At 44.8% G+C, this 18866-nt stretch overlaps 5 protein-coding genes across 11 annotated transcripts; 3 read left to right on the top strand and 2 right to left on the bottom strand.

Moving 5' to 3' along the window:
* Positions 1 to 29: 29 nt before the first annotated feature.
* On the top strand, positions 30 to 4606 carry LOC131213388 (calpain-D-like; the record flags this gene model as incomplete). The annotated part of the gene is given in 12 exon segments (XM_058207419.1): positions 30 to 198; positions 472 to 709; positions 773 to 885; positions 969 to 1121; positions 1383 to 2858; positions 3069 to 3148; positions 3150 to 3178; positions 3257 to 3412; positions 3522 to 3633; positions 3741 to 4007; positions 4067 to 4213; positions 4393 to 4606. Coding segments are annotated over 12 exon segments (3114 nt in total), but the record flags the coding sequence as incomplete, so codon positions are not given.
* Positions 4607 to 5348: 742 nt separating this feature from the next.
* LOC131213883 (caspase-like) lies at positions 5349 to 8245 on the bottom strand. Its single transcript, XM_058208092.1, has 3 exons — positions 7945 to 8245; positions 7538 to 7797; positions 5349 to 7162 (listed from the first exon to the last, which is right to left on the bottom strand). The coding sequence occupies exons 1-3, from the start codon at positions 8046 to 8048 to the stop codon at positions 6612 to 6614; spliced, it is 915 nt and encodes a 304-aa protein (XP_058064075.1). The 5' UTR covers positions 8049 to 8245; the 3' UTR covers positions 5349 to 6611.
* Positions 8246 to 9591: 1346 nt separating this feature from the next.
* LOC131213917 (dnaJ homolog subfamily C member 25 homolog) lies at positions 9592 to 10663 on the top strand. Its single transcript, XM_058208146.1, has one exon. It carries the CDS (start codon positions 9617 to 9619, stop codon positions 10640 to 10642), a length of 1026 nt encoding a protein of 341 aa, XP_058064129.1. The 5' UTR covers positions 9592 to 9616; the 3' UTR covers positions 10643 to 10663.
* Positions 10664 to 11943: 1280 nt separating this feature from the next.
* Positions 11944 to 14573, top strand: LOC131213190 (derlin-2). 4 transcript variants are annotated; one of them, XR_009156951.1, is made up of 8 exons: positions 11944 to 12116; positions 12259 to 12359; positions 12443 to 12588; positions 12696 to 12783; positions 12902 to 13024; positions 13154 to 13317; positions 13394 to 13862; positions 13985 to 14573. XR_009156951.1 is itself a non-coding variant. In XM_058207184.1 (8 exons), exons 2-7 carry the CDS (start codon positions 12267 to 12269, stop codon positions 13485 to 13487), a joined length of 708 nt encoding a protein of 235 aa, XP_058063167.1. In that variant the 5' UTR covers positions 11944 to 12116; positions 12259 to 12266; the 3' UTR covers positions 13488 to 13527; positions 13590 to 14573. The 4 variants fall into 4 exon arrangements, 3 of the variants coding, with proteins under 3 accessions (XP_058063167.1, XP_058063166.1, XP_058063165.1); XM_058207184.1 differs by having other exon boundaries at positions 13394 to 13527; positions 13590 to 14573; XM_058207183.1 differs by having other exon boundaries at positions 13394 to 13527; positions 13597 to 14573.
* A 238-nt stretch (positions 14574 to 14811) lies between these two features.
* LOC131213614 (cerebral peptide 1) lies at positions 14812 to 18615 on the bottom strand. 4 transcript variants are annotated; one of them, XM_058207689.1, is made up of 4 exons: positions 18469 to 18615; positions 15532 to 15930; positions 15335 to 15418; positions 14812 to 15217 (listed from the first exon to the last, which is right to left on the bottom strand). In XM_058207689.1, exons 1-4 carry the CDS (start codon positions 18476 to 18478, stop codon positions 15198 to 15200), a joined length of 513 nt encoding a protein of 170 aa, XP_058063672.1. In that variant the 5' UTR covers positions 18479 to 18615; the 3' UTR covers positions 14812 to 15197. The 4 variants fall into 4 exon arrangements, with proteins under 4 accessions (XP_058063672.1, XP_058063669.1, XP_058063670.1 ...); XM_058207686.1 differs by having other exon boundaries at positions 14812 to 15418; XM_058207687.1 differs by lacking the exon at positions 18469 to 18615 and adding an exon at positions 18290 to 18431 and having other exon boundaries at positions 14812 to 15418.
* Positions 18616 to 18866: the final 251 nt, after the last annotated feature.

The following is an 18866-nucleotide window of genomic DNA, read 5'->3' on the forward strand; positions in this document are numbered from 1 at the left end:
AACACTCCTCAACCGATTCCACTGTGCGGACCAACGGCGGCATTACGACGATCACCAAGCGCACTGGCGGGCTGATCGTAGTGCCCTCTACCTCCCAGCGGCTTATCGACAACTCAACTACCAACGTGCGTCTCAAGGATAACCAATCTCATCATCATCACCACCATCATCCTAAGAACAAAATGCAAAACCAAACAGGTTTGTACAATATATACGTAACTATAAGCTTCATGAGTCGATCGATTCATTCAAATGTTATCTTATATGTTGTTGTTATATGTGATAATCCGGAAAACAAATCTGAATACGAATCTGATCTTATCGAACGCTTAACGGTTACTGATTGATCGCATGTTTTGATTATACGAAGTACATCAAATCTATGTCTTATGTTATGTTCTGTTAAATACGCCGTTAAATTAAATAATATTTGCAATAAGAACTTGACTGAAAATTCTGTATGGTTTTTAGGAAAAAGCTACGCTTCGCCGTACTGCGCAAGCGTGGAGCCAATTTATGCCGTCGTCAATAAGGAAACTAAGCGAAAACATGTCGCATCCAAAATGACCAGTGATGCTGTAAATAACAACCCGAGCGATACAAATACCGACCAGCGAGATATTATACTGAAGGACTCGCCAGAAGACGACTACGCAACCCCTTCGTTTTTGCTGAGGCCTGTGCCTGACGAGATAGTCGGGAAAAATAGGTAATTTGAAACGTAGCTTCTTTTGTTTCCTTGCTTGAAATATGTTTTATGAAATTCGGATAGACGATCGGAAAAAGATGATGCTTCATTTACCAACAATAGTGGAAGCGATAAGGTCACAGCTAAATGCAAGTATAATAAGCAACTTCTGAACTACAAGAATAACTTCGATAAAGGTAATTGAGCCAATTTATTCTTGATTTTTTTGGATCCGGCTATGATCTGTTTTTCCAAATAATTGTTTCTTTTATTTTCCTAGCTGACTGTCAAGATCATGATATTTTTTCCGTCATGGACGAATATAGCACGCATCAAAACTCTACAATTCTAGAACTCGATAACATACCGGCTATCGTGAAAGTACCAATAGCCAGCTTCGAGCAAGATCTAGAAGAAGAATGGTGCACTAAAAGTAAGATTTCATCGTATCCAATAATTGACGCGCTAGTAACGGTGGATTTGATTAAAAACATTTAAAGTTCACTCTAAATTTAGCCAAACGCAAAATACCTTTACGTTATGAACAAAATCGAATCGAATTTTCTTCATAAACTTTCACCCAAAAAATACACAATTTTCAAAGCCTTGGGCAGCTGGTGATATTTTTTTTAGTTAAAATTTTATTTTAGATAGCTCATGTTCTATTCACTCTGTTTCTTTTCTTTAAATGTAGCATCCATGTTAATTCAGGACGAAAAGGAATGGTCCTGTCGTAAATGTACACTCGTGAATTCTAGCACAGTATTGGCGTGTGCAGCCTGCGGTGGTTCAAAGCTCCGCAGTATATGTAACGTCGAGGAAATGACGCTGAAAAAGGGCGAGTTTTGGACTTGTGCCAAGTGCACGCTCAAAAATTCAATCCTACAGCCAGATTGTAGCGCTTGTAAATCACTTCGCCCGACTTTAAAGGCTGTGGCCATCGCGAACGAATCTCTGGAGCTGTCTCAACTAGCCACGAACCGGCTCATATTGGGTCAGTGCGATGAACCTTCAAATAGTCGCTCCAGCTCAGCGCCGGGCGTCCCAGCAGGGGAATCTGGAGCAATTCCAAAGCACCAACTACCAGCCGCGCTCTGCCAACCGACGGTAAAAGTAGCTAACCCACTACAAGTGGTCACCATCCCCAAACGTACCTGGCAATGTCCTGCGTGTACGTACGAAAATTCACTCGCCTGTGTGGTCTGCGATATCTGCTCGAGTCATCGACACATTGACACCTGCGGTCTCGTTCTTTGGCAACAGCAGCAACAACGTCAGCGAAGCGACCGATTGGCGGACAACCAGCGCCAGCTAGACGATATCGATGCACTGAACCGCTGGCGCAGTATCATTGAGTATTGTCTCGAGAACGGACAGGCGTTTGTAGATGACTCGTTTCCACCTGCTACGAAAAGTCTTTACTATCAGCCGACGTCGAACGTTGACAGTAATCCAGTCGCGCAGTGGCGACGACCACATGAAATCATATGCGAAGGTGGCAGCAGTCAAGGGTCGTTGATGCCTATGTGGGCCGTTTTTCGCACACCGCTACCATCGGACATCTGTCAGGGCGTACTGGGCAACTGTTGGCTGCTGAGTGCACTAGCAGTGCTGGCCGAGCGCGAAGATCTAGTTCGCGAGGTGCTGTTAACTAAGGAGATCTGCCCACAGGGTGCCTATCAGGTTAAACTGTGCAAGGATGGTCGCTGGACGACCGTGCTAGTGGACGATTTGCTTCCTTGCGACAAACGTGGTCATCTTGTGTACTCGCAGGCGAAGCGAAAACAGTTGTGGGTGCCACTGATCGAGAAAGCTGTAGCGAAGCTACACGGTTGCTACGAAGCGCTCGTATCTGGTCGAGCAATCGAGGGACTAGCCACTCTGACGGGGGCACCGTGCGAAAGCATTCCATTGCAGGCCAGTTCTTTGCCACTGCCTAGTGAAGACGATCTCGATCGCGATCTAATATGGGCACAGTTGCTAAGCTCACGGTTGGTTAAGTTTTTGATGGGTGCCAGTTGTGGTGGTGGCAATATGAAAGTTGACGAAGATGAATACCAGCGGAAAGGCTTGCGGCCCCGTCATGCCTATTCGGTGTTAGACGTGCGTGACATTCAAGGACATAGACTGTTGAAGCTGCGCAATCCATGGGGACACTTTTCGTGGCAAGGTAATTCAATAAATGATCGTTGATCATTCAAATAGTTTTTCAAACTAGCTTAACACGATTCTTTTATTGCTTTTGCCTTTGCCTTTTCCTTTTTGCTATCGGTTTGCTAATATTTATAATACGTTGTTAAACGAATGTATTTTGTTTTAAATAGTAGGACCATATATGTTGTCAATGTTAATCTAACCCGCTCTGCGGGAATATTTGCAGGTGATTGGTCAGACGATTCTGAGCTATGGACTGACGAATTACGGGACAGTCTGATGCCCCACGGTGGTTCGGAAGGAGTTTTTTTGGATATCATTTGAGGATGTGTTAAGGTGAGTCCGAGATCTGTTTACATTTCTTGCCCCTACAATTTCGTATGAACGTTGGGGTTTTTTATCTTCTTCTTTCAGATACTTTGATTGTATCGACATATGCAAGGTGCGGTCGGAGTGGAATGAAGTACGTTTGTTTGGCACTTTGCAACCTTTAAGAGCTTTATCATGTGTACTAATCACGGTTTTAGAGCCGACAGAAGCCGAGTTCACCCTATTTCAAGAGGGCCAACGGTAAGCTGTACAACGTACATGTAAAAGTGGCGTGCTAGATGTATAAATATGTGGCAAATTAGAAACTGAATATGACCAACGACTAAATATCAGTACTGTGTCGCTTCAGAAATTCGGAAAAATCCCAGCGCTCACAGCTGGATCTTTGCGTTGTGCTATTCCGCACTAGAAATCCAGCTAATCCGGAAGTTGGTCGGCTTGTAGAACATAGCAAGAGACAGGTATGTAGGGTGTCTAGCAAATTAACTAAGCAAATTTACTGAAAGCTTAAAAATATGAACAAATCTTGTACAAAACCCAAATTTCACTTCTTTAACAACATTAACAGGTTCGGGGCTTTGTCGGCTGCCACAAAATGCTGGAAACTGACCTGTACATGCTGGTCTGTCTCGCTTTCAATCATTGGCACACGGGAATTGATGATTTCATGCAGTATCCACAATGCGTACTGGCGATACACAGCTCGAAGCGGCTGTTAGTAGAGCAAATTACACCGCCTCCGTTTCTACTAGCCGATGCCATTATCAATCTAACGTTGGCTAAGGGTCAGCGTCACGAAGGACGCGAAGGCATGACTGCGTACTACTTGACCAAGGTACATTGGATCGGACATGAAACAGAATGTGTTTAACATATCGCTTTTACTTCTCGCAGGGCTGGGCCGGCCTGGTGGTCATGGTTGAGAATCGGCATGAAAACAAATGGATACACGTGAAATGCGATTGCCAGGAGAGTTACAATGTTGTTTCGACGAGGGGTGAGCTCAAAACAGTCGATTCCGTACCACCTCTACAGCGCCAGGTAACTAAGCCGTTTTAAACATGCATTTTTGTTTTACTTATTTGAATTGTTCCGATAATCATCTAATCACAAACAATAACTTGTAACAGCTAGAAAAGGACAGATTTTGTGTTTGGAAAATCTTCCTGAGCCAATTTATTGAAATAGTTCAACAATTTAATGGTTATTTGTTCTTTTAGGTAATCATAGTGCTTACACAATTGGAGGGTAGCGGTGGGTTCAGCATAGCGCATCGCTTAACGCATCGGTTAGCTAACTCCGGTGGCTTGCACGACTGGGGACCACCGTCTTCCACACATTATCCTCCTATTGAAAGCGTTTCTGAGCTGCACTCGCCTCGAATGATAACCTAGAATCTGATGTCATCAAATAGCGGGAAAACTGCGGATAAACTCAACTACCCATTGAAAGATATTGATAAATAAATCTTCATAGTTCACACAAATTCCGCACTCTTTCCTGCTGCCTCTGCATGTAAGTAATTGAGAAATGTGTTAAACTGTACTAACTTTTTCTATTGAAATACATTAAATTGGCTTTCATATTGATATTTAATATTAATATAGATAATATAATTAATTTTTATATATCTCATATGAAATTAACATTGGCGGTAGGGAATAGCAAGGACACATTCACAACACAGCTACGTTGGTACTTTTATTGATTCCGTTTGCCAGCTTCGTGCTTTAATAATAGTAGATTGTTGTTGAATAGTGAATAATCACCAAGATTACACTTTCCATTCAAAATCTTTGCTCCCGTGGCTCGTGGACTATTCTTCTCACTTACCTTTATCAAATTAAAAATTGGCGAACCTACATTTGTATATGCTTCACTTGCATTCGCGGTTTTTGAGCTATGTTATCCGAAAGATTCTTCTTCTTATCAGGCAAAAGCGGCTTAGCGGTCTTAGCCTGCACCAGAGACAATCTTAATTTTTTTGCGGGGTTGTTAGGCCCGCGCCAACCCTCGTGTCACTGCAGCATTGGGAATCGCACCCAGGCCAGGGCCAGGTGCGTGACAAGCGGTCCGAACCCACGGCCAGCTGCGTGACAAGGACCACCGTTACCGACTGCTCTATCGACGAGGTCAATCTGCAATATTACAAGATACAAAAGCGGAACATTACGCGTTGCAACATATGTTTTGGTTTTCGCATCTTTTTTTATTAAAGTTCTCTTTTTTGGATATTTTATTATATTATCTCCCGCCCGATATTTATTATCGTCTTTTAATGTTCATAGCAAGTAACGCCTGTGAGGTTTCTTTTGTTTTTTATGTATATTTCTTCAGAAAATCTGTTTAAGAAAATATTATATTTTGTTGCTAGTAATTGCTTCGTTTTCTGGCAGTTTATTTGAACTATTACGAAATTTCAATTCAATGGATTCGTGATTTTGAACATTAATATTGTAGTCGCCATGAATAGACATTAGAAGTAACCCTGAGACATTAAATTGCATTGAAAACAGGAAAAATAATGTTCGTAGGAAGGTTTAAAGATCGAATGTATCTGCCGCCCCAGAGCAAAAATAATGGCCTTTTTCTATAAACGAAATATTGTTGAAGTGAACATAATACATTTAATTACTTATTAAACCCTTCCTTTTATGTTCTAAGTATTGGATAAAATTTTTAAACGATTCGTAATATAGCATCATAAATCTTACGTTCTGTGTAGACCTTGTGTGTAGATTCTTTTAGATTCTTTACTCTGCTGTCAACTAGATATGCGTGCTTCACGTGCACTGGGCACTTAGGCAGCTTAATATAGCTTCGTTTTTAGAAAATCATAAATGCTTAACACTAATTAAGAATGCTAATTTACGTCCTTGTACGAAATTACTTATGTCAGTAATTCCTTATGAAAAATAAAATCAATTCAATGTTTAAAAAAGTATTCAACTAGGCAATTACTCTAAGCATTGAATAGGATATTAAAATGAATCGTAATAAAATGCATGCATCCCATGCAAATCATGCATTCTAACTACGTGTGAATATATATGTAAGCTTCTTAACTTTGTTCGCCTCCAGATATCCGTGCTTGACTTGCACTGGGCACTTTGGTAGCTTAACATAATTTTCTTTTAAGTAGCTTAAAATAGCAAAACACATATAGCTAAAATTAATAGCTAATGTCATTCTACGTGATAGTGTAAAAAATTAAATGGGTAAAAACAGTAGAAAAGAATGACTAATTACCAAAGGAATGGACTACATCAATCTCTTGCGTTATGCAAATTCGAATTGAACCACTCTCCCTCTCTCTATACTATTTCAAGATGCTATTGAAAACATTCTAAAAAAAATTAGAAGTAAATTGTATGAACTTGGATTTTGTATGTCTTTTTTTCCCTCGTTTTCAGCGTTCGTTAGCTGTGTTCTCTCTGCTTTACTTCTTATCGCCAAAACGCAACAAACGCGTAAGCATGGTCGTTACACAAGGGATCTGTTTCTGCTGATGCATCATGGGCATGTCGGGTGTGTTTGATTCAAAGTCGTACGCCACACGCTGTGCTACAAACGTAAGCAGCGTCAGGAGGTCGTACTTGCGACCGTGCTGATTCAGCTCCTGGCACAGCGACTGCATGAACCACGAACCTTTCTGTGTGTTACGCCATGAGTAGAAGCCCGGGATGGTGGAGTATGCTATGAGGAAGTCGGCGTGCGTCGGTATCTTAAATGTCATCGCCGAGGAACTATCCGTTTCGGTGCGATCTTTCGGCGACAGCATCACTCCTCCATCAAGCTGATCACCCTGGCAAGCTTGTATAAAGAATAGCTTCGGCTTCCCTGCCAAAGATGGACAGTGGTTTGCCGTGAAGAAAGACCAGATAACGTCCAGCTTGTACTGGCAGTCCTTTGCGTAAAGGTAACCGAGTTCGCCGTGAGAAAGGATTGTCACAAGTATGCAGTCACAATCACTATGATCCATTAGGGAAACTTTTGTTGATCGACGGTGTTGTTGATGTTGGATGGTGGATCGGTGACGCCAGACGGTGGTTGGTTGGTCGAGGAGAGAAACGGAAGAACATTAATTACCATTTTTAGCGCTTCCATGAGTTGTAACGTAAAAGGCAATGAAGGCAACAATATTTCTACGCCTGTTCGGAAGCCCCCCCCCCCCACCGCCAATAGCAGAAACAGACAGGAACGCCATATTTCCGTGCACAACATGTCTTTGTTTGGATATGTTAGCCGCATGTTAGAACTGTTGTTGCTACTGCTATGTGGCTCGTTCACCTTCGGTGTTGCATCGGCAGCTGCACACAGGAAAACACTATCGGGGAGGAAGTGCGGGCCTTCGACTGTACTTACCTCGCTCGATTTCCTTCTGCAAGTCGCGTAGCTTTAGGTCCTTGTAGACGTGTACCTCAAAGTCAAGTCCTTGGAGCGCGGTGGATAAGTTTTCACAATCAACGTTCGTACCTGCACGCGGTTTCAGCTGCGGCACATCGAAATTTTCGTGATTGAATATCAGCGCCAATCCCCGACGTGTATGGCCCATGTTGTAGTCGGAAGCATAGCGATCGACGGGCATCCGGGCCCGTATACGATGGTCATAGCTTGTGTCGCTGCTAGAGAATCAACCAAACCAAACCAACATATAACAATGAAGCGTCGTGAACAGATCGTTAGGGGAGAAGTTACTGGTAGATGGGCAGAAATCTAGCGCCCGAAAACGCTCTACTCCTTCATCCATCCGGCTAGTGGACTGTACTTACTAGCCCTTGCGGGATCCTAGTGCATCATTGACGTCGCAGGCCAGCTGTTCGTCCAGCTCTTTGTTTATGTCGTTGCGTAGTCCAACAACATCCATCCTACTCATGTCTAAGGTACACTACACTGCCAACGTTAATACCTTTCGCTGCGCGATACTAAATACTTAAGCAATCACAAGAAAAACGCCGTTTCGGTTAATCAAAGTGCAGGTTGGGTTTCAATGTATGAAGCGTATAGAAACAGACAACACTGGATACTGTTATTTGTCGCAGACCTAAACTCGGTTGCAAGTACCCTTCTGCAGGAGCGTCGATTAGAAACTGAATCGGATAGCTCACTGAGTCGCGCTAGGGCATATATCGTACCTTCGTACCTGCTAGCAAAGGATTTGTAATGCGTGAAAGAGACAGAACGCAGCTAGGCCAAACGATATGTTCTACCACTTTTGCTTCCAGCAAGGCAAGGCATCATTGTTTTAAAATACCATATAACCACTACATCTATACATGGTTCGGTGCAATGTTTTGTACCCCGCCCGTGCTGCATTGGTACGGAGCGTATGTTTACAAAATAAGAGTTAGAGCGATGAGCGTGGTTTTGATTTTAAAAGACGTCAGAAGAAGCAGCATCAGGCAAAAGTTTCTACGCTTGTTTCTAGGCACACATTTTTACCCTAGCACAAAGTTCTACGATTGCCAGGCATTTACATAAGAAAAATTTCAAGTGTTCCGAAGCGGGAAAACAGATGCCCTTAGTTTTTCGAAAGAAGGAAAAACGAAAGCGGAATAAGGCAAAGATATAGGTTTTTCCCGCCGCTCCGGCGGGTAAGGATGCTCAGATCCAGCGACAAGCGAGGTAGAAGACGGCAGAAAAGTCCATAAAAAGAAAGAGGAAGACCTACAGAGTGTTGACCTTTTTCGACGAATTGGACCTAAGGATACGTTTACGACTTGTGTTCACACACACCCACACATATAAATCGCACGGTACCTGATCGAACTTGTCGCTAGAATGGTTGACGCACACATTGAAAGTTCATCACACCGCAGGCACTTGACGCACATTTGAAACCATCTGGAAAAAATAAATGTTATTTTCAGCGGGTTTTTATATTTTAGCCTATCCACTCACATTGATTCTTCAACCTATACCTTCCTGGGCTACTTTTGCTAGCATTATTTTAGAAGACTTCACGTAAGAGTTTAGAAAGACTTTACGCGACTTTTTAAGACTTTACATAAATTTAAAATAAATCTAATCGACAACCTAGATTCCTCAGGAGCGTATTAAAATTTGAAATCCAAAACAGTTTGAGCCCAAACATTACTGTGCCGATTTGCCACTTTTCGTTGTTTTGTAGATTTCGATAAGTGTAAAATCCTTTTTGGTTTCGTCTTATTTGAAATTATTGTCATTTTTTATTGCCCCCCTTGATTGTGTTGCTCCAAATTTCAATAGCAACGTAACGCAAAAAAATACTGGCAATAAAAGACAGTTTGATTATGCAAATAAAACCGGGCAATAAAAGGCAGTTAAAGCTCTCCTGCTCGATTTGCCTTGTGTCAATCTGACCTTGTAGGCGAAAAACTAGGCGAATATAGGCTGTCATCGGATGACAACCAACCTGTGTTGAGAACGTCGATGAGGAATGTTTAGTTTGTGGAGCACACAACGATGACGACGGCAGGACGAATTCCTTCGCTCGTCGTACTCATCCTGGGATTCTTGGCCACCGCGAGCAACGGCCATTACCTTGACCAGTTCTACTGTGGCCCGGACAACTGCTACGAATTGCTTGGCGTTACCCGAGAAAGTACCAAGCACGAGATCGCGAAGAGCTACAGACAACTTGCCCGAAAGTTTCACCCGGATTTGCACCATGGAGCAGAGCAGAAGCAAGTGGCCGAGGAATCGTTCAAGAAGATTGCCACGGCGTACGAAGTGTTGAAGGACGAGGAATCTCGCACCGATTATAATTACATGCTAGACAATCCGCAGGCTTACTACGCACATTTCTACCGCTACTACCGGCGCAAAACAAAGATCGACGTCCGGTTAGTGGTCATCGTTACAATCAGCATCATCTCCTGCATCCAGTACGTTTCGCGGTGGCAGCGCTACGACACAGCAATCAAGTACTTTATGTCTTTGCCGAAGTATCGCAACAAAGCGCAGGAAATAATCAATCAAACCCAGAGCAACGGTAACGGATTGTCTAGTAATGGTAGTAAGCAGCGCGCCAAAGCTTCTAAGGCGGAAATTAAGAAAGAACATGACAGACGAATTCGCGAGGTGATAGAAAACAACATGGACATTCAGGGAGCGTACGCGAAGCCGGAAATAACTGACATCCTGTGGATTCAACTGTTTCTTCTTCCCTACACCGTTGGGCGTTACTTGTGCTGGGTGGCGCGTTGGATTTGGAAGTTCAACGTTTGCAAGCAACCTTATGGCCGCGACGAGCAACTGTACCTGGTACGAAAAAACATGAAGCTAACCGCGGTACAGTTTGATGCGATCGAGTTGGACACCGTTGAGCAGTTCTTACGACAAGAACTATGGATCAAATCGAACTTCGATAGATGGAAAATCGAGCAGGAGAACGAGAAAAAGAAACAAATGGCTGACAATCCCCGTTACAAGGCTTTCCGTAGATACATGAAGAATCACGGCCCCGGGCGCCTTACATTTGAAGAATAAACGCACTGAAAAGATTTTCTTTTATTAACTTATTCCAAGTATAGCGCGCCTCATGCTTTGTCATCATTGCAGTGTAGTGTTGTCCGGATGCAGTAGCGATCGCGAAGCTTGAAATAAGTTTCATTGATTGAGCTCAGTTGGTTACCAAATTTATTAGCTTAAGGGTAGTGGTTTGAATCACAATTGTCATGTATTATGTTAACTTTCTTAACACTTTGTATCAAGTTTACTTCTTCTTTATCCGGCAAGTACAACTGTCGGGCGGTCTTGGCCTGTAACAGAGACCTCCACCGCTCGCACTCGAGCGCCTTTGTTCACTAGCTGGTTAAAGCGACCAGCTGCCAGTGCAATGCTATCCATACAGAGTCACATCAAATCCGGTGGGGCCAATCACTTCCCCGATATTGTCCACAACATGCTCAATTCCTATGTAAGCCTGAGCTACATCCTTCCCTCGACCAGTAATATTTTTATTCATTGGCATGGGCCAGAATCTGGCTGAACTTCTAGCATATGGTACCTGAGGGCTGCACTTGAATGGCCCACTCCAACCTGATGTCGAAAAGGAGAGCTAGGCCCCTTGGCGCATATCCATTAACGAAATTTCATTTACCGTTGGTAAAAAACGAAGAGAAAGTTATAACGCATTTCCGTGCTGTGCTTTGCCTGCATAGTTGCATATGGTTCATTCGTTGAGTGTTTTGATATTTTCGGAATAACTTCAATTGCATATCGCGACACCGTTTGTGCAGGCATATTACTTGCAAAAGTCAAATCAATCTCCTAGTCTTGTACGAGCACCTTTAAGCCAGCATATGAGTTTACTTTGTAGCCGGCTAAAACAACTGCGTTCTCGAGATCATTGGCTGAGAAAATGATTGTTTTCATCAAACGTCAAGTGTGTGTAATAGAAAAAAAAAGCACAACCTTCAGAGGCGGAAATGCCACGTGTTTCAAAAATGTATTTACTACTTAGAGGTTACTTCAATGTGTATCTAATCAAAATCATTTATTAGTTATGTTTGTTACATTTGCTCACACACAACAAAATTAAACAGTAAAAATAAATCTGCTAGCAGCATTACGTATAGCCAAATGAAGCATTATTTCATGCTAAAGTTTTTCAAGTCTTTGCATTTCGTTTCTGCACACGTTTCGTACTTAAATATTTAGTGAATGGAAGCGTTTAGTACCAAAAAAAGAAAAACGCTCCGAGTGTCTCCTTTCGAGGATCGCTAGGTAAAAGTCAAAACACACTGTGACAGATGGCAGGATAGGGGACTGAAAATCATATACGTCATCGCACGACGTACAGAGTGCTCAAACCGGCCCATTTGATTGGTACACGACAGAAAATGTTTGCGGTAACAAACTAGCACCGATTTTGTGGTACTGGAATCGTCAGTAACACTCGTCTAACCTTTATCATCGGTAACACGCTCTTCCACACTTGCGAGGTTACGGCGGCATACAGGTAATATTATTGATACGCCATCCGATGCGTAATCGTACCTTTTTCCGAGAAATGGTGCATCAGCTTCCAGCGTATTTATGGCGTTATTGCATTTCATTCAATTCACCACGATCAACCACCAATACGGATACGGCCGGTTCAGAATGAACGATGGCATACCAAACGATTCGCCAAGAGTATCTGGAGATACCGATTGTAACGAGGGTGTATTCAACGGCGTGCATTATCACAACACTGTCTGTGGTACGTATTTAACGCTACCCCGGTAATACGGTCTGGTTTGGCCTGATTGCTTATATGCCGATCTTCCCGCTAAACCTTTGCAGCACCTCGACATTGTCACACCGTTCCAGCTGTACTTTAATCCAAAACTCATCTTCGAGCACTATCAACTTTGGCGGATCTGCACAACGTTTCTATTTTTCGGTACTTTCGGGTTTAACTTTTTGTTTAACATGATTTTCACATTCCGGTGAGTTTTGGTCAATTGCGCGCACCAGCGAGAGCAGCGTGATTAGTGCAGAGTTTCGTCCAGTGGTAAGCACTTCCTATAAACTTGTTTATTTCAATCATTTGCAGGTACTGCCGTATGTTGGAGGAAAATTCATTTCGCGGCAAAAGTGCGGATTTTGTGATGATGTTTCTTTTCGGCGGCACCGTACTGGTTGTATCCTTTTATAAAAAAATTGGCCATTCATGACGCAATGAATAGTTGCACAGTAGCCTAGCTTCTTTCTTTGCGTGTTCTTTGGAGTGCTTAGTTTTCCATAACTCCCCCCGGATAGATTCTTGCACTGTTTGTCAATTTACTTTTCCTAGGGCAAGCCTTCACCATCATGCTTGTCTACGTGTGGTCCAGGCGAAATCCATTCGTGAGGATGAACTTTTTCGGCGTGTTAAATTTCCAGGTACCTGCCTTTATCATATATTATGATTAGCTCACATACACTTATTTAATAAGAGTCGCTTGTTATGATAACCGGTTAAATCTGTTTCTGAATAATGTGCGATCACATGAATCTTCTACTCGCGCGCAGGCACCTTATCTACCGTGGGTCTTACTGGGATTTTCAGTGCTAATAGGAAACACCATCTGGGTCGATCTAATTGGTATTGTGGTGGGCCACATGTATTACTTTCTCGAGGATGTGTTCCCCAACCAAGCAGGTGGCATGAAACTTCTTAAGACTCCAAGAATTCTGTACGTACCCCGACGCTTTTGTTCATTTGATCCTCTGCGTTTGTCCTTTATCTTCGTCCCTTCTTTACTCCCCTAGCAAGCTGCTATTCGACGAAGTGCCAGACGATCCCAATTACGTACCGTTACCAGAAAACCAACCGGGAGGTTTCAATTGGAGGCGGAACAACTGAGGGTAAACCAGATGGTAAAATTCGAACCGATTCAATAAATGTAAGTTCATATGAAATTGACAAACGCACACTTTCTCGTATTGAAAACTCACCAAACTCAAGTATGTAGGCGAAGGCCTTGCGGTATGGGGCATTCTTCAACGTGTAGGTATGGTGAAGGACATTTAAAACTTACTTTCGTCACAAGCCAAGCCCAGCAAGATAGAGCAAGATGTAAAATTCAACCTCAGAACTCGAACCCTCGTCATCGCTATGTGTTGAACATTTTAAAAAGCGTCAAATGCTTGATTGTTGCTATGCCAAACAGACTTTACCAAAACGGCAGTTTATCAATCGCCTTTAGCGAGTTAGCCTCCAAACTAAGTAGTACAGCAGGTAAGTGTGAGAAAACTGGCGCCGTACCGTTATGTGTTGAGTAGTAGATTGAGTGAGAATTGAGATGCAGCCGAGCGATAAATGGCTCAATACTGGTACAAGATTTCCATTGTTTGTTTCAGAGTCGTATTCAACATCCTCTCCAACAGTCCGAAAATCGAACAAACAATCAATCATTTTGAACAATCAGTTTATTGGTCAACATTGTACTTCTTTTCAACAAGTATCATGGTGTGGGGGATGCAGCCCCAGTTTAAGTTAAGTGACACTGTGCATCTGTGGAGGAGGCAAACCCTTTGAGAGGAACAATGTATCAGCGCAAACGCTGCTCTGAGAAAGAAGCGTGTTTGTATAAACACTGGGAACGGAAACATATTGGGATCACCCGAACTGCGTATTCTGAGTGAGGCGCGCAAAGCAGAAGTTGACATACACATTGGGCTCAGTGTAAACGGGATCATGTCACCCGGGCGACGATCGAGAGCGATTATGCTGAGCTTAGCAGAAAAGGTTCCGTAGCAGAAATGTTGACAGAAGTGGGCCTCAAATAAGTTAAGATCGAGTCGGAATAAGATCATTATCACGTTTGCCACAGATAGCAGTGGCTGCGATATGCTGGGTGAGTAATCACTTAGTATGTTGCAACCAGCGCACGGAACAAAGATAAGTGTGAGAGATACAAAACAATCGAAAATAAAGCAAGGGACATTAAGACAACAGTACCGAGCACGTTTATCATCGAACATTTCAATGGTTTGTTGGTAAGATCTTGAAATGAAAATAAAACGTTCGGTTTACATCTTTACTCATTAACTTCCTTTTCTTCAAATTGGCTGCAAATATATTTTTAACTTCTGCATTTAATGTACCAGAAAAACTGGCACGTGCACGTTGTGGCAAGATAAACCAAGTAGCATGTTTGATGTTTTCAAATTTTATTCACTTCATTTTGTCACAATTAACACTAAGTTTTGAACATAACGGCTTTACGTTTATTGATAGTTCGCATATAGTGTTATATCGTCAACCGTTCGCCGCTCGTCATGTGGACTGCCTATGAATTACGCCTTTGAAACGCTCTTGTTTCACTAGAGAGCGTTGAAACGCTCTTGTTTTATTCGACAGCGGTAACTGCGGCCGGCTTCAGACTTTGTATGATGCGACAAGTAAGTGTCATAAAAACGGTAACGAGATCAAGAATCGACATCTGCTCTTCTTATCGTGCTGCTGGACTATGGACATTAATGTGGATTTTATTCAATCTCTCGCCGTACCGCAGGCTGAAGCGCTATGGTGCCGCTTCCGAACAGCAGTATTGCAGTAGCGTGCAGTTTTTTAATTGTGTGTGGTTGCATCTTGAAAAAATTGATTACCATTCATGAGAAGCAGTAGTAGTTTGCGTACACACATAACACGGAGGCGAAACTGTGGGTTAGTTGATTAGAAAACTTGGCTTACTTCCTGTCGCTTACCCCAAGCAGAGGCCAGCTTGTCGGCGCGCTTTCCCCACAAGCCTTTCAGGTTGTTCCATCCCGGTTCACGCTTGCCCCAGGATCCTGAGGAGGGAGAATGCAACAAATGTCTGTAAGAATACTGTGAGCAGAAACAACCACAACGCGCAATCGTCGTACGATACATCTGAAGCTTCAGAAACACGGAAACCACGCACCACCAAGTTTGGTCCATCCGGCGCTACGACTGTGGCCGTTCATCCGCTTGCCCCACGCCGCGTTGATTTTGTTCCAGCTGCGCTTAACTTCGTTAACCAACGGGGTGGGCTCCTGGCGTTCCACTGTGTTCTCCGCTGCCGACTCATAGTCCACTGATGGCAGCAGACGCGGCGCTCCATCGTCGTCGTCATCGCGCTCCTGCAGCATGCTGTCATCCTGTGCCGTGCCGTATCCGTTGAGGAAGAAACCGATAGACCTGGCACCCGGTGGCTTGGCCCTTTCCATCAGATGGGCCATGTTGGCAAAGATCCGTTCCTCGGAGCTCCAGCAGTGAGCGTGTAGGACTGACACCATCAGTGTCACGGTCAGCACAAACGCACAGCGATACAGCTTCATAGCTGGGGAAGTAAATAGGTCGAAAAGGTGTGAACAGGGAGGGGCGGGCCCGAGTAGGTGTGAACATTGTGATCTATTGTGTGTACTGATAGACTGGTTAGAAGTTTTTTTTCCAACGAGTGTATACTGTATTTCACAGAGATTGTCTCTTTTAATAACACAGTGTGGCTTGTCGTCCAAAAAGCTCGGATCTTACGCATAAACGGCGCACAAGGAGTATAAATAGCAACAGGAAGAGGTCGATGAATGGGGCGGGGGAGGGGCTGATTATGAAGGGGCCTCCCCGGGTGCCCTAGAATGGCTCTCGTTGCTTCGCGCAAATCTCCATCCGCTAAGTTGGTCTCTGTTACGAACAGCTTCAAACAGCTCCCAGTAATCAGCTGTGATCCTTAGAGACGCGCGCCAAAGCGCACCAATTAGTAGGCGCGCACGTTCCCCACAAATGACGTGCTTCAGTAGCGTCTCAGTCATGCATGCATGCGTGACTTCTTTCTAATTGCCTGTGACCGAATCGCGGTGCCAGTGTTGACGTGCCCTCAGAATGAGCCCCGGTGGTCGATCTGCTTCACCTCGTCCGGTCATCTGCTGGATGGACGAAGTGGCAAGACAAAAAACGACCGACAACCGGTTCTGTCCTGTAGCCTCGGATCAACGGCACGCGTAGAAACGGGAAGTAAAATACCTTGCTCCTTGGTTAACGGATTCCGGTGTGAGCCTTAGTGTAGAATCCGTACGGCTGTGTGCTTTTAGTAAACACACTAATTACACAGTAGTTCCAGCTCTCTTCGGCAACACAGGGCCATTTCGCTGGTCCGAGCGCTGCGTGTGACGTTCGCTCTCCTGCACACGTCCTGTGCCCGCCAAGATGGCAACAATTACGACACCGCACACACTGTTTGCTCAGTGCTTGTGAGATGAATTTTTCGGTCATCCCGGGGTCCGGGGAAAGTGACATGTGAAGGACCCAGTCGCGCCCACACCAGCGTTCGCCCTCGGTTGGCCGGCGATTGTTGTTTATTGTGCAAATAACACTCCGTCGGAGCGGCTCAATATCCGACTCATTGCTCTCTGCTGGTGTGGTGTGTTGTGCGCCAGTGGGGAAATGTATATCTATCACCAATTTCTGCGCTATTCAAACACTCAACATCGTTGGACGGACATGGCGTTGCGCATTAGCCGTTCGTTCGACGACGACGACGACGACGGGCGTTTTAGTGGCGAACGCTACGCGAGCGCCACGAGCGCGTTCCACTAGTCCACTAATTAACGCCCATTTTATCGCTCAGTTTATCATTTTATCATCATCATGTATCTTCTTGTTTAGGTATAGGAGGGAAAAAATCATCGAACTTTCAAATTTCGGCCGACTACCTGGTTGAGCGGAGATTGGATTATCCTTGGATTATCCTTAACTGCCCTCTTGCCGACCATAGGCGAACCCAAACTCAAATTAGGCCGGAGCCCGTCGGACCGGGGACGGACCGGGTTTGTCTTTGTGTGGCTATGATCGCGATTTAGTCTCAAACTCCGACAACAAGCCAAATTAATACGATAGCCGAGCACCGAATTTTACGAGACCCCATTCCCGAACCCCCCTCACGCCCCCCCCTCCCCCCCTGTGTTTCGTGGCAAATGTCCTACCGATTTAAGAATGATTCATGTTTTCGTTTCGTTTCGTTTTTCAGTTCAGAGGTATGCTGCTCCTGTTTGCCCGCAGGGTGTTGTATCCAAATCGTACCCGAGGGTTGCGCTAACTGTATCCTGTATCAGCTAATGCGCCGTACTTGAACTAAGGGACCCACCCACTCCACCTGAGCGGGGAGTGATTGGAAATGTTTCGAACACAGAACAGAGAAAAAAGGTAGCCGAACGTCTGTCGGAAAATCGGGCCACACGAGAACGCCTCGAAGCGGAAGCAGTATCCGGGAGATGCACACCCCAGCGCGATGCACTGCCAATTGATTGAAGCACCTCCGGGCCAGAGCCGGGGGTGTGTGTCAAGCTCGATGGACGCATAAATTTCTCCTCATTATCCGGGCACATCCAGGTGATGGATCGGAGTTTGTGGCCTGCTATCGTTGTCGCAGCGAGCAAGGCGTCTGCCCAGTGCGAAGATTACTACTCCGCGGCAGCTGCATCATTAATCTTCAATCTGTCTGCCCGTCCACGTGGCGTGGCACGGCGCTTCGCATCCGCTGTGACTGTTATAAACACCATGGGGCGCTTAACAGACACACACAGGATACAGGCAGGCGACGGTCCAGGATTTAACGTTGTTTGAAATGTTTGCCTTACAGCGTGCTCAGGCGATTAATAGGCTCAGTGAGTTGGGCAAGTTCCACCAAACGAAGCACCACTTACTCATCGGCCCCAACGGTAAGCCTCCGATCTTAGGTCACGATCTCGACGTGAACGCCCGGAAGACGCTTCCTTTCCGAGTGCACCACAGACAGAGCGTTAGAGAGTGGATGGTGGTGGGGCAACGGGTTGATGTCGTCAAAACCACACACACACAGACACATGGTTAACGTGACACGTACTTGCCAGCATCCGCTTCCGGTCCTTCGGTTTGAGAAAAGTGCACTCCAAAAAAAACTACCCCACACTTTGTCAACGTTTGGGGCTATTTTGGGCTCGACCACCACACTAATTGGGCTCGGTACTCGGTGCTGCTGCTGCACGAGCGGTTCACTCAGCAGGACTGGCGGTGCTGGCCAACCATCGCCGGGCTTATATACACGCACCGCTCTTCCGTTTCTGACGATTTCACCAGCCAGGAGGACGCGCCGTTCCTGCGCACGTGATTTCCGAGTCCGGGCCGGGTGCACTAGGGATGGGACGAGTGTTGCCGCTTTCGCTTGGTCGTTTCGCCCACTGTATCCTGTCACTTCGTCCGCGCCAACCCCCCCTCTCTCTCTCTCTCTGCCACCCATCCAGC

Source organism: Anopheles bellator, chromosome X (genome assembly GCF_943735745.2).
Source record: "Anopheles bellator chromosome X, idAnoBellAS_SP24_06.2, whole genome shotgun sequence".
Lineage (NCBI taxonomy): Eukaryota > Metazoa > Arthropoda > Insecta > Diptera > Culicidae > Anopheles > Anopheles bellator.